Genomic DNA, 12,746 nt, shown 5'->3' on the forward strand with positions numbered 1-12,746 from the left:
GAGTTGTAGTCACAATTAAGGGGTGTGATTTAATTACTTGAGTAAGTGAAGGTGATGTGAGCAACCTGATCTAGTCGGGGATGTCCCTGCTCCTTGCAGGGGGGATTGGACTGGATGACCTTTGAAGGTCCCTTCCAGCCCAAACCACTCTGTGATTCTGTGAATAGTCCACTTAATTCGGTGTGGTACCCAGAGTACAAGGGATGTGGGGACCATTTACTGCATTTGATAACTCTCGAGAGTCACGTAGCTTGCTTTACCTGTGCCGATTTTCTGTCTTTGCAGCTTTTTAGGTGCATCATCAGGCCTTCACTCGAAAAGCCACTCCAGATTCTATGGTGGGACCAAAGCTTCATCGATTTTGATGTCCCCTGCTGTCCCTCTGTGTCGCGGTGCTCATGAGTGCTTCCCCAGAAGGTCCCTGATCTGCGTGCTTTGCAAAGCCCCCGTGGGCCATTTACAGCATTATCTAATTATTATTGCTTAATTTAGCAAATACTTTAAAAATGGTGCGGTTGCCTGCAACAATTAGTGGTATCCCTTGCTGGGCAGTGATTCATCTGAAGAAAATGATCTCCGGGCAGGGAGCGGGCATGGACGGAGGCTGGGAGCGTCGTACGGACCAGGGAGCGGGGCTGGTCTGGGGGGGTGTGGGTGTCCCCCGAGGGCAGAGCCTGGCTGGCTTTAGTGGAAAAGATTTTTATCTGGTGCAGCTACAGAAAAGCAATTGCTGAACTTTTTATTTCAGTTTGACGAAGTTGATTCTTCACCCGGCTAAAGCAAGACGTGTGTTTGAAATGAAATCCGAGTGTGCTAAACTTTGTATCCACGAGAGAGTCTGAGTTGTTGTTTCGTGTGGGATCTTTGGCAGCAGAGGCGCGGCTTGTTCACGGGGAGCAGCTCCGTGTGCGCGCGCAGCAAGCAGGAGCGCTGGGGCAGGGCGTCGCTGCTCTAAGAAGCTGTAAAACGTTTTGGGACAGTCTCAGTCCACAGTTGCAATAGCTGGGGAATGAGAGGACGCTGAAAAAGGCTTTGAGAAAGCAGATGTGTCAGTGCATGCTCGATGAGCCATCCACGTAGCTCACAGTTAATCTAAAGCGGTACAATGAAGGAAATTAAAATGTTTCCTGTGGATAAATTGGGACATAGAGGTCCTCACAGCAGACCTGATGGGTGTTTTCAAGAGAAACCCCCTTGTGTCAACCGGAGCAGCTGTGCTAGCCACCACTGGCACTACTGGGCTCCTCCTGTTTCAGTGCCTTTTCCCCAGCTAAAGCCTGAAACAACTGGGGAAGGACCCTCTCCCAGGAAACATTCCCGGTCTCACTGGGTGATTGGTGCACGATGCCATGGTGCTGCATGAGGGTGTTCCACCGCGGAGCTCCTGGGGACGCTGTGCATCTCCTCACCGGAGGTGCCAGCACCTCCATCTTGGTGCACCCACCCACCCTGCTTGGCCACAAGTCGGCCCAGGAGGACCAGTGATGACACTGGTTTGCCCATCAGGAGCTCTGGTTTGCCCACAGGTGGCACTCAGTCACCCAGGGGTGACACTAGGATGCCTGAGGACCGTACTGGGTTTCCCATTGAGGGCACTGGGAATTGCTCAGGGGTGGGATCAAGTTCTCCAGTGAAGTCCCTGGGTTGCCCAGGGGTGGCCCTGGGTTGCCCACCAAGAGCACAGGTTGCCCAATAGCTGCACTAGCTTGCCCAGTGAGGGCAGCAATTTGCCCACGGTAGGCACTAGAAAGCCACATGAGGGTATTTTCTTGCCAAGAGGTGTCACCAGGTTGCCCATCAAGAGCACTAGATTGCCCAATGGCTGTGGCTGCAGGGCTGCAGGGAGTTGCCCAGGCACTACCTGGTCACTGAGCCCCCTGTGGCAATGCTCCCGTGGTCCTGCTTCACTGGTGGCACTGGGGATGCTGCAGCAGAGGGGAGGACTAAAGAAGCAGATATTTCTCCCAGTCCCCTGCAGTATCTCTTATACCATCCAAATTTACCCAGACGGGATGGTTGTGGCTCCCATTGCGTGTCCATGTTCAGAGGTGGCAGAAAACATCATCCTGGCATGGCTGACCCTGAGGGGGATGCAGGGGTATTTATTTCTGCTGAAAATGCAGGGAAATGGAACCTCAGTCTGTTCCCAAGGTTTTTTTTCTCCCTTTCTTAAACGTGTGTCTGTCAGTATCGGAAAGGGAATAATTTATTTGCAGGGGTGGAAAGCCATCTCCCACCCTGTGATCCCGTTTTTTAGGTATAAATAAGTGGCACAGAGCTAGGGAAAGTGCAGCTGTTTATCCCTAACGGGGACAAAAGAGCTGAAGTGAGTAGTTTGTGGGAACAGGCACAAACAGTGGTTTTTGTTGGACCTAAGCACAGACATTTCGTCCTCGGTTCTGCCAAACTGGCTCGCAAGGTTGTGTTTGCGAAAGTTTCTTGTGCTAAATTTGAGGGCGTGATTTTCCTGCTGTGTCCCGCAGCCTCTTCAGCCGGGCTGGATCCTGGGGTGAGACTGGGTGCCCGCTGCCGTGCTGCTCTGCCGTCAGGTACGGTACAGGGTCAGCCCATGCCAGCACAGCCAAAATTGGGAAAAGCTTGAAAATACAGCCCTCAAAGTGCAATGTCTGCTCATCCGCTGGTGCGAGTGGGCATGGTTCCGAGAGACACTAGGGGCTGCGGGCACCTCTCTCTGCCTCCCATCTGTCACCTTTCCAGTAGGAAACCGGAGTTTGTACAGGGAGAGGCGTTCCTTGTTGCAGAGGTGACTAAAATGAAAAAAACCCTCTTTCCCAAGGGTTTTGTGGTCCTAAAAATAAGCCAGCCTCTCTCAGCTTGCCTACATGTGCAAAGTGATCAGAGTGGCCCAGCAGGAGCAATTAAACCTCTAGTCAGGTGCTTGCTCCTGTGGATGCTTTGTTCTAGAATAAAAGCAAGTTTATTTCAAGCACACATCCCGTTTTTAAAGAAATAAGGTTGATTTTATGCTGACACATATGGGATTTAGCGCACTCTCCATGTCAAACCCCGCTCCCATCCAGGGATCTTGTAGGGCACCAGTGTCCTGATTCTTCACTGGGACTCTGAGCCAGGCTGGGAACAGTGGGGATGGGATGGCGTTAGGGGAAGGACACATCCCTCCAACCCAGCAGCTGGCTGCCACAGCCACACAGACTTATTCCTGCCGGTGGGTGACACTTGCAACCTTAGGAGAGCTTCATACTGAGCACAAACACCCTCCTGAGGGTTTGTCCTCAGATTAGGTGTGTTAGGCATGTTTGGTGGCCCTCTGAATCACGTTTGTGATGACAATTGATGATAACCTCAATCTGAAAAGAGCAATTAGCACCCACAGTGCTGTATGCAGCTACTGGTAGCAAAACCTTCCTGTGTGGCCATTCTAAGGTGACTGGAAGGCCGGCGTTTACAAACCACTCTGAAAAGACTTGGTGGGACATCTCCCTCCCAAGCGCGTTTATTTTACATCAGGTGAGCCAGATGCATTTTTCCTCCTTCGCAAGTCAAGAGATGGCTGTTCTTTTCGGGTGGAGGTTTTTTCAAATTTGGATATAGTCCTGCGAAGCTCAGCTCACGTGCGGGCTCCTCACTCGAGCGTTTAATGCGAGTGAAGGTAGAGGTGATGAGGATGGAGTCCCTCACCCACAAATTGTGCTGGGCTGGTAGCAGCTGTATGTCCAAAGCGATCAGGGCTGGTAATGGAACTTTTAAAGAGAAAATTCCATCTGGAGCACTATATGATCAGCGGCTATGCCGGCCAAAAGAAACAACCGAACAGCAGAGAATCAGCGACTACAGTTTCATTGGATGGACAGATTTAGGGAAATGAAAGCAGAATATCTGTCATGGCCCTTGGCAGCCGTGATTTGTTTCTCTCCGCATTTCAAGACCTGACGCTAGATACTAACAATGAAGTCAGGCCCTCATATATACAAATGCTTGGGCTGCTGTCAGAAGGGATTCGCTTTCGAGACTTCTAGGCCTGTTCAGGCAACGTGTGGGTGCTGTGTGCGTTGTTCTGTGTGCTACAAGTTGCGTGTGTTGCTGTAAGAAGTATCACAAGTGCGGGAGCTTACTGAGTGAGGTTGTCATCTTCTCTCTCCTCTGTGCAGGACAGGGACCTGAATAGCAGCATTCAAGAACGGAGCTGGTCCGCTCTCTCTTAATGGCAACGTACGCCCATCCAAGGTCAATGCCTACCATGTTTCTGCCACCAGCACCACGGCTTCAAGCTCTAAGACCCATTTTCCTTACTACCCCTTGTCTCAGAGCTTCAGCCTCCCCTGGATGCCCAGCGCTTACTATAAAACAGCTGCTATCGACCCAGCGTTGGCTCCCTTTTCCAAAAGTCCCTGAGGATAACCCCCAGCAAGATGCTTCCATTTGTTTCCAACAGAACAACTCTCTTCACCCCATACACACCTGATGACTGGTACTGATCCAACCTGACCAACTGCAAAGAGATGGAGACTTCCCAGCACAATGCCAAGCATCTGGGAGTCAGTACCTTCTGCCTGATTCAGGATAAAGAAAACCCAAGTGGAAAGCACCAAAAACCTGGGAGAACATGTCAATGATGCTGAATTTTGGAAACTGGAGCTCTGCCATGAGCTGAATGAGATGATCGGGGAGACCAATGCACACACGGAGATGAGGAAATGACTGGAGAGAGCCTTGGCCGAGGTGGAGACCCCTCCCCAGGTGAGCACCGTGTCCAGTGGGCTGCAATCTGCAGCCCACTGCCGAAACATCTGCAGCCATTCAAACGTCTCGTTAAGTTTCATTGCAGCTCTGTAACGTCTAGAAAGCTTGTATTAAGAGCCCATTAGTTAAGTTAGTAATAAACAAATCCCTTGCCATCTGCTGCATCCCCTACCAGCACACGCTGAGCACATCAGAACAGTATTTGCTTAACCAAACACTTTTATAAGCAGTATATCCAAAATCCTGGTCTGGGAGACAAAAGCCCGTGTCTTACCATGCGGCTCTGGCGAGTTCAGCACCGAGGCTGACACAGGTCCCTGCACTCAGCTGTGGTGGCACGCAGGACACGCGTGCTCCCTCATGTTCGTTTAACGCTGATGTTGCAGCCCAGCTGTGTGTTCTTAGCTAAACCAGCTGCCTCGGGCACTTTTTTCCCCTCCTGTCATCTCTGTGCCCACTTATAATTTATTTTCTTATTTTACCTTACTTAAGATGGGGACTGTCCCCATAGGGAGCCCTGCCACCAGCAGAGATGGCATGTCCCCAACATGTTGCTTGAGGGTGCTTGCTTCACTGAGAGAACAGGATGGGCATTGACCTTGTCCATGATGCCGTGGAGAAACAGCTCTTCATGGTAAGTTTGGCAACTCAGATCATCTATTTTTGCCTAAACAGGTTTTGCAGCCCTGTTCCCTAGCTGGCTCCTCAGTGCTGGCGGGGTGCTAAACTCATCAAGTCCCCAAACCTGCTGGGCCAGGGCTGGCGTGCCCCCACGCAGCAGCATCCCCACGCCGTGTGGGTGAGACTTGTCCTCACAGAGGAGGGAATGGCTGAAAATCAGCTGCGTGTTTGTGTAGCACGTCGGGGTCTGTGGTCCCTCGGCAAGCAGTTTGTGAGTCTTGCCTTTCAGAGCCCTGCCAGAACAGCATCCATCTGCATCCATATCGCATACGTATGATGTAGCTCTATATCTATATCTCATACGTATATCTATATCTCACATGCAGATATGGAGAAGGCAGTGTGTGCCCGACAGCTTGTCTGGTTTTCCCAACTCCATCGGTTGGTCTAATACAAGATATTACACCTACCCCCAGCTGTGCTTTGCTCAGAGCAGTGTAGGACTGCTGCAATGTGTGCTTAGGCAAAATGTTTGATAGAAGTCACAAAAACGTGCGCTCCTGCCTGCCTTTAAATGGTGAATAAAAAGCAAAGAGGCCAAGAGCTGGCACAGAAGATGGGATTCTAACGCAAGGGACGGCGAAATACAATCACTGCAAAGGCATCGTGAAAATTGGGAAGGAAACTGCAGCCCCTGGGATTGTGACGCTGCTGCTCTGTTAGAAGATTTTCTCATGAGAATTAGGAGATTATTTTTCTTCTAAAAAATTAGAAGATTAGCTTAAAGATTGTGGGATTTTAGGAAAATAACCAGACCTGGTGTCTCCAGAATGGCATTTTGGATTTTAAGTGTTTGGGAATCCATTTAGGCCCTGCTTTCCAGCTGGCTCCTGCAGACAGGAGGGCTTAAAAGTTACTGGGTTTGGAGCGCTGGTCACCTGCCTCTGGTAGCCGGGGTTTCACAAACGCCACGGATTTGTGCTGAAGTCAAGGGAGCGGAAAGCAACGCGTGCCTTCCTCCAGCGGAGGAACGACTTGGGATTTACACCACAGTGAAGTCCATCATCTTGTCCTGTATGTGTGGGATTTCTCCTGGGGAAGAGAAAACATTTTGAGAGCAAAAAGGGCAGATGCGGGTTTGGGGACGGGGGTGTGTAGTGCTGCTGGTCGAGGGAAGCACTGTGCCTGTCTGTCCCTGTCCGTGCAGTGGGACTCACCAGCACTTGGCACTGATGTTAAGATTTGTCCACCCGCCCTGATGGTTGCAGCACCCTCTGGTCCCTTCCCAGTCACCGGGTGCAGGCACGAGTGAGTGCACTGGGGTTGGGGGGCACCTCCTCCCCTCCCTGCCTGTTGGCTTGGGGCCGAAAGAGAAGCAGGTGAGTTCTTGCTGTGTGCAGGTTTGGAGAGGTCTGAGGGACGAGCGTGACCAGAATGATTGAGTATGGACACTGATGACATCGAGCTTTGCCTTTGCCCAGGAAGTCACTGTCACAGGTCCTGCCAGGAGAGGATGCAGCAGTACCTAGGTAAGGCGAATGCCCATCTTGTGTGAGGAGAAGCTCCTTATCTCACACCGTAGGGCTGATGTGCATCTGCAGTTGTAATGAGGACCCCCAGCAGACCTCTACCTCTACCCACACCCATGCAGGCTCCATGGGAAGTGGGCAGTGATGCTCACAGGAGCACACAGCTGCCCAGGTGGGAGCTGCGGGGAAGAGGGATGGGAAGGAAACCATTCCACCCATACATCCCCAGCCATGGCTGTTGTTTGTGTGTTGGTGGTGGCCCAGCACGAGCTGGAGAGAGACCTGGCCAACGAGTAGCTGGCCCACCGCATCGACACCAAGTGCCGTCCCCTGAGGAACACCTTCCGATTGAAACAGCCGCTACCAGGGACGGAGCGGGTTGACACCATGTTGAGCGTACGCCGGGCAGCGCAGGGGTGCTGAGCCATCCCCGGGATGCAGGGTGTCTCTCCCTGGCAGGGACCTGGTTGTCCCCAGCTGTCCCCAGCACCCTATAAAGGCAGGTATCTCTGCATGGCACGTCCATCCCCACCTTGGAGGGGCCATTTCTCTCTGCTCACCATAAAGGCAGCACAAGCCTCTGCTTTCAGCTGGATGCCGAACATCCAGAGGGCAAAAGCGAGTCCCATTTGATTAAACATTCTACATGGTTTCAGAAATCAGCCTGAAAATGAATTCAGTTCAGCACCTCTGCCCAGCTCGGTGACTTTCTGCATATTTTCAGCGATGTGTCAGCGCTCGCCTGAGTGCTCTTCAGTGATGTAAAGTCCAGGGGGTTCACCCCTGCACGGAGAGGGCCTGGCAGGGAGCCAAAATGATGCAGAAGATGAAGAAATAGAGAAGCATGGTCCTGCGATGGAGTTCAGCTGCTTTTGGATGCCAGGAATTTGGCTTTGGCTCTGGTGACCTAAAGCAGCCCTGGCAGAGTTATGCCCTAAGTGGCAAAGGGCTGAGGGAATAAATCTGCCGCTCATAGATGCGTGCAGTTTATGGCGGGGGCATAGATGGGTCTGGTTTTTCTAATGTTTGTGTAATTCTTCACAGTAGAGCTCAGACATATTTAGACAGCCAACGAATTGCAAAGGATCGACGCTAAAATTCAGAGGGGGGTAAAACGCACCGAGGATGAGCACGTTTTAACTGGGGCTTATGTGGAATTCAGGTCTTTTGTTGATCTTGATATGGACTACAGCACAGGTGTGGACTTTGTCCTCAATGCACAGACAAGGAATTCAGTATTATCTACCGCTCATTCAGTTGAGTATGGAACTGAGAAAAGCCATGGGTAAAATGAACTGACTGCAATCTGCACGCTGTCGTGAGGCTGTGAATCACTTGGCCTCGAACATGTAAATATGAGATCTGATTAAAATCTCTATGTTTCTGAGGAAATCTTTTGTTTGTCTGAGCTTTCAGATGTATCACAGTTGTCTTCGTGAACATGTCATCGTTTGATAAGTTTAATTGAACAAATGGTGTCCAGATGTTTCACTTTCATGTGGTCAGATTAAGAGCGTAGATCTACATTTAACCCATGCTGCTCCCTGGCAGGGTCCGTGCCTGCCTGTGTCACCGGGGGCCTCTCCTTTCCTCGTCCCCAGGATCTCAGTGCCGGAGTCATGGGCCAGGATCAAGGACGACAAAATCCTCTGCTCCCAGAGCGAACGGGCAGCCTCTGCCAAGCTGAGGAACATCGAAAACCTGCTGCTGGTGTCGGCCGATGAGATGTGGCACCAGTTCAGCAGGGCGAACGTCGCCTTCACCAACCGCATTGCTGAGACAGCCAACACCAGGAACAGGATTTAGCCCCACCTGGCCAAGGTAGCCTGAACCCCTCCCTTTCGGTGTGACACCGTCGCTTCCCAGTGACACCTCCGAAGCAAGACCCTCCGCGCAGACCCGGTCCAAGCAGAGGAATGGTCACTACAAGAAGCGGTTTATAGCATCATTTTCTGTCTGAAATTCAAACTGCTGGGGACTTTCTCCTTGGAGCAGGATGAGTCGGCACTGTAATTTCATCTCAAGGAATACTTGAGATGTATTTTGCTAGTGCGTCCTATGTGACAGCCTGGCAGCACAGGGATTTCCCGCAGAAAATGCCAATGCTGGTGGCATCTCCTGGTACTTATGTCAGAAGTGCTGGCTGCCCTGCAAAAAAAGTCTTTGCTGGGCCTCTTCTGGAGTGCTTGTCTCGGGGGGTTCGCAGGCTCACTTCTCCTCCAAGGACATGCTTTCAATCCCAGTGCTCTGTATTTGCTGCAGGGGTATCCGTGTGTGATGGTTTAGTCCTAGTAACCACGCAGTTGCTCACTCACCCTCCCCAGTAGGATGGGGGAGCGAAATGGGAAGAAAGGAAAACTTGTGGGTTGAGATGAAGATAGTTTATTAGAATAGCAAAGGGAAATTACAATAATGACAAAATGTAAGGATACTAAAATATACAAAATGAACAATGCATGACTCCTCACCACCTGATGTGCCAATGACCGATACAGCCCATTCCAAACAGCGATCACCGAAACGAAACAAGAGTGGCCAGCAAAGGAGTGAGAGAGAGCCAGCAAGGGAGAGAGAGCGATGCCTCCAACGCAGGCAACCCCCACTTAAATACTGAGCACAACGTCTATGGCATGGAATACTCTCTTTGGCCGGTTTGGGTCAATTATTCCATCTGTATCCCTCCCAGCTTCCTGCACTTGCACGTTATTGAGACCTGGAAAGCTGGACAGTGTCCTTGGTCTCATTAACAACAACTCAGTGGGTTTATCAACATTCTTCACATCCCAAATCCAAAACACACCGGCTGATTAACTGCATCCCTGCTGAAACCAAGACAATGTGCGTTTGCTCTGCCAAGCTGGGGAAGTGGAGATCAGTGATGGGCACCTGGCTCGGACCAGCGGGTTTCATGGAAAGCTTCCTGAAAGGTGTGCGACACAGCATCGATTAATGGAGCGAAGACCAGGCTTGCAGCACTGCGGGCTGACGCCACGTCCTTAAATGAGGATCCATAAAAACCTTTCCTCTGTTAGTCGCTATTGATGGATGATCAGTTCCTGCAAGCGGTAATTTGGGGAAGCTGGCAATTCAATAGATGCGTGACTGCTCCAAAACCTCCTGTGATGTGACAGCAACAGCAAAGAGAGGCTTTTCCCTGAAGAGAAATCTCTGTTGGATCTGTGCCTCGATACGTGGTGGAGCAACAGCGGTCTGAGCCCAGCGTCTGCTTATTGAACTTGTTTTTTTCTGCAGACGGACGGGAGAAAGGGAAATGATGTAGTCATTTGGGAACATATTTTTTAATTTATGCATGTGTTTCTTTTTCATGCCAGACGCTGCAGGAAATCTTTCAGATCGAGATGAACATAGAAACCATCTGAAGAGCTGTCAGGGACAAAGGGCCTCTGTTGAAGTGGCTCAGACCTGGCTGGATGAGTGCCCGTGGAGCCCAGATGTGGAGCTGTGCCGGAACGCTGCCCAGCTGTGGTGAGGCAGGGTCAGCAGTGGGGTCCTTGAGGAGTCACTGGTGGTAGCACTTAAGAGCATCACTGGATGATAAAATTAATCACGGGGGGAGGGAGGGTTGCACAGTCCTTCCACAAGTGCAGTGACCTAATCAAAAGCAATGACTGTATCCCAGCCTTTGGGTGCCCCCAGGAAGGAGGCTGTACGTACACCACGGCTGGGCACAGCCTGACGCCACCCTGCGAGGGGCTGGCTTTTTCCCAGTCAGGTAAACCTCATCTTCTCTCCCGCCGGCTTCCTGGCGGGTGGATGCGCCTAGTTTTGAATGATAAGCCCTAAGCATGGAGGGTGCTTAGCTCCTTCCTTTTGGGTAACTGCAAGGAAGGGTGAGGAGCAGTGAAGGCTGTCCTCCCCTCCCCTGGGGACGCTGGAAATCCCTTCAAGGAGGTAGTGAGCTCTTTGGGATTGCGCCCCGAGGGGCTGCAGAGGAGTGGGCTGCCCTGAGTGCCTGGCAGCACCCCCTGCGAGGCAGCCCGAACCCCACACCTCCTCCTGGGAGCCTTCTGGATGTGACTCTGTGTGAAGCCTTCGGAAAACCATTTAAACCCAGCCCCTGAGCCGGTCTAGCATCTTGCAAGCTGTTTTTTTTTTTTCCATCCTCCATTTGTTTCACATTCACTTTCAGTCTCTCCTGGCTGTCCAGTTCCGCTGTCTGTGCATCCCTGGGTGTGGGGAGGACCCCTGCACAGGGGAAATCCAGGGGGCTGAACCAACAAACCCGCAAAACCAAACAGGAACAGGAAACCACAGCTGCCCATCCCTCTTCTCGGTGACATGAGCTGCTCTGGGAGACGCGGCTGCGTGTTGTCGAAGCCTTAGAGAAGACTTAACCACGCCTCCCCACTCAGGTCTGCCCTCAGCTTTCCTATGCATCTGCCAGAAATGAGGGGTCCAAGTTGGTCTGAGCATGCTGAAGGGGGAGATCCCGTGTCCGAGGGGCCCATCAGCAATGCCATGCTGGAAACCACCCCCGTGATGGGACTGTTAACGGGGCTTTCTTGCTGTTTTCCAGCCTTGTCCATGAAATCGATGAGACAATCCAGAGCCGTCAGCAGCGGCTGAGGGATGATGAGGACACGCGACAAATGCTGGTTCGTGCCAAGCTGGCCTTGGAGCATGACCTGGCTGTCAAAGCCAACTCGCTCTTCATCGACCAGGAGAAGCACTTGGGGATGTGCAGGACCTTTTCCAGCGCTGCACGGCTGCTGGGTCACGTTTTGGCTGGGCTCAGCTGGACTGACAGGATCTGTTGCGGGAGGTAATCCCAGATTTGCTAGGTTGCATTGCCAGTTTTGCTAAGATGCTTTAAAAATACATTATTAGACTTTCAATTCCTGATGAAAACCCTGAGTAGAAATTAAATTATACCTTTGTGTGTTACATGGTCTACCAGGATATCTTTTTTCCTTCAGTTTTTCCTCCTTTCACTGCTGAAAATACCTCCTATGCAACTAGGAGTAAATCCATCCATGGGGATTCATTCCTACCCTTTCAGTCTGTGATTTTAGGAGAAAAACCATCCAGTCTTCCTCATTTTGAGTCTCTCTGGCATGGAACAGCACAAGAGGAAGTAAAGTTAGTTGTCAGAGTAATTAGCTGTTGACATCCCTGATGTGTTTTTAATGGTGCAGCAGGAGAAACACAAACTCTCCTGCAAAGCGCTGCAGTATGTTCTGTTCCTAAACACAAAAACTTGCATTTTAAGCTGATTTCCAATGATTATTTTTTTTTGTTTTTGAAACGTCTTAAATGTCACTTAAAATGTCACTGCCGGGGTCTTTAAAATGGGAAGAACTTCTCGCCAGCTAATTGAAGAAAATGCTGTGGTTTTAATTTTGTTGAGTATGGATGGGTTCCTCATTTAAACTCTTGCATGTAGGATGTTGGTGGAAGCATCAAAGCACTCTGAGGACAAAGAAATAAATTGGCCACCCTGACTGCCATGATGCCTGCTCTCTTGCTGAAAATCAGACCTATTTTTGAATTTGCAGAAAGATAAGTGTTTAATCAACCTGAAGTTCAGTGTGAAAGTCACTTTGCCGATTGTCTCCTTCGACTCACTTGTCACTTAGACACTCTTGAAAATTTAACCCAAGTGGAGCTGAGCTCAGCCTGAAGCCTGTAGCTGCTAAGAATCCCAAAGGAGCTCAAGTCCCTTCTTCTCCCTCGGGAATCCAGGGCATGGACCTCCTGGCCCTGCGCAAGGGCTCTCGGGAGCTGAGAGCATCTTTTCTTGTCTCGCATCCCCAGATGACCCCACCTCACAGCCCAGGTCCAGACAGACCTGCTTGCCCCCCCCACCATCCCGGGGCAGCCCCCAAGAGCCGTGACCCACACCAAGGTCCTGCC

The 12,746-nt window shown here is 51.1% G+C and overlaps 1 protein-coding gene across 1 annotated transcript; it reads left to right on the top strand.

The window, feature by feature from the left end:
• The first annotated feature begins 593 nt into the window (after positions 1-593).
• Positions 594-11,659, top strand: TEKT3 (tektin 3). Its single transcript, XM_086762650.1, is given in 14 exon segments — positions 594-615; positions 2,484-2,549; positions 4,148-4,360; positions 4,363-4,546; positions 4,548-4,719; positions 5,303-5,356; positions 5,730-5,840; positions 6,633-6,651; positions 6,825-6,906; positions 7,130-7,261; positions 8,474-8,693; positions 10,205-10,268; positions 10,271-10,358; positions 11,410-11,659. Coding segments are annotated over 14 exon segments (1,677 nt in total).
• Positions 11,660-12,746: the final 1,087 nt, after the last annotated feature.

The sequence above is a fragment of the Chlamydotis macqueenii genome, chromosome 18, assembly GCF_036417535.1.
Source record: "Chlamydotis macqueenii isolate bChlMac1 chromosome 18, bChlMac1.mat, whole genome shotgun sequence".
Lineage (NCBI taxonomy): Eukaryota > Metazoa > Chordata > Aves > Otidiformes > Otididae > Chlamydotis > Chlamydotis macqueenii.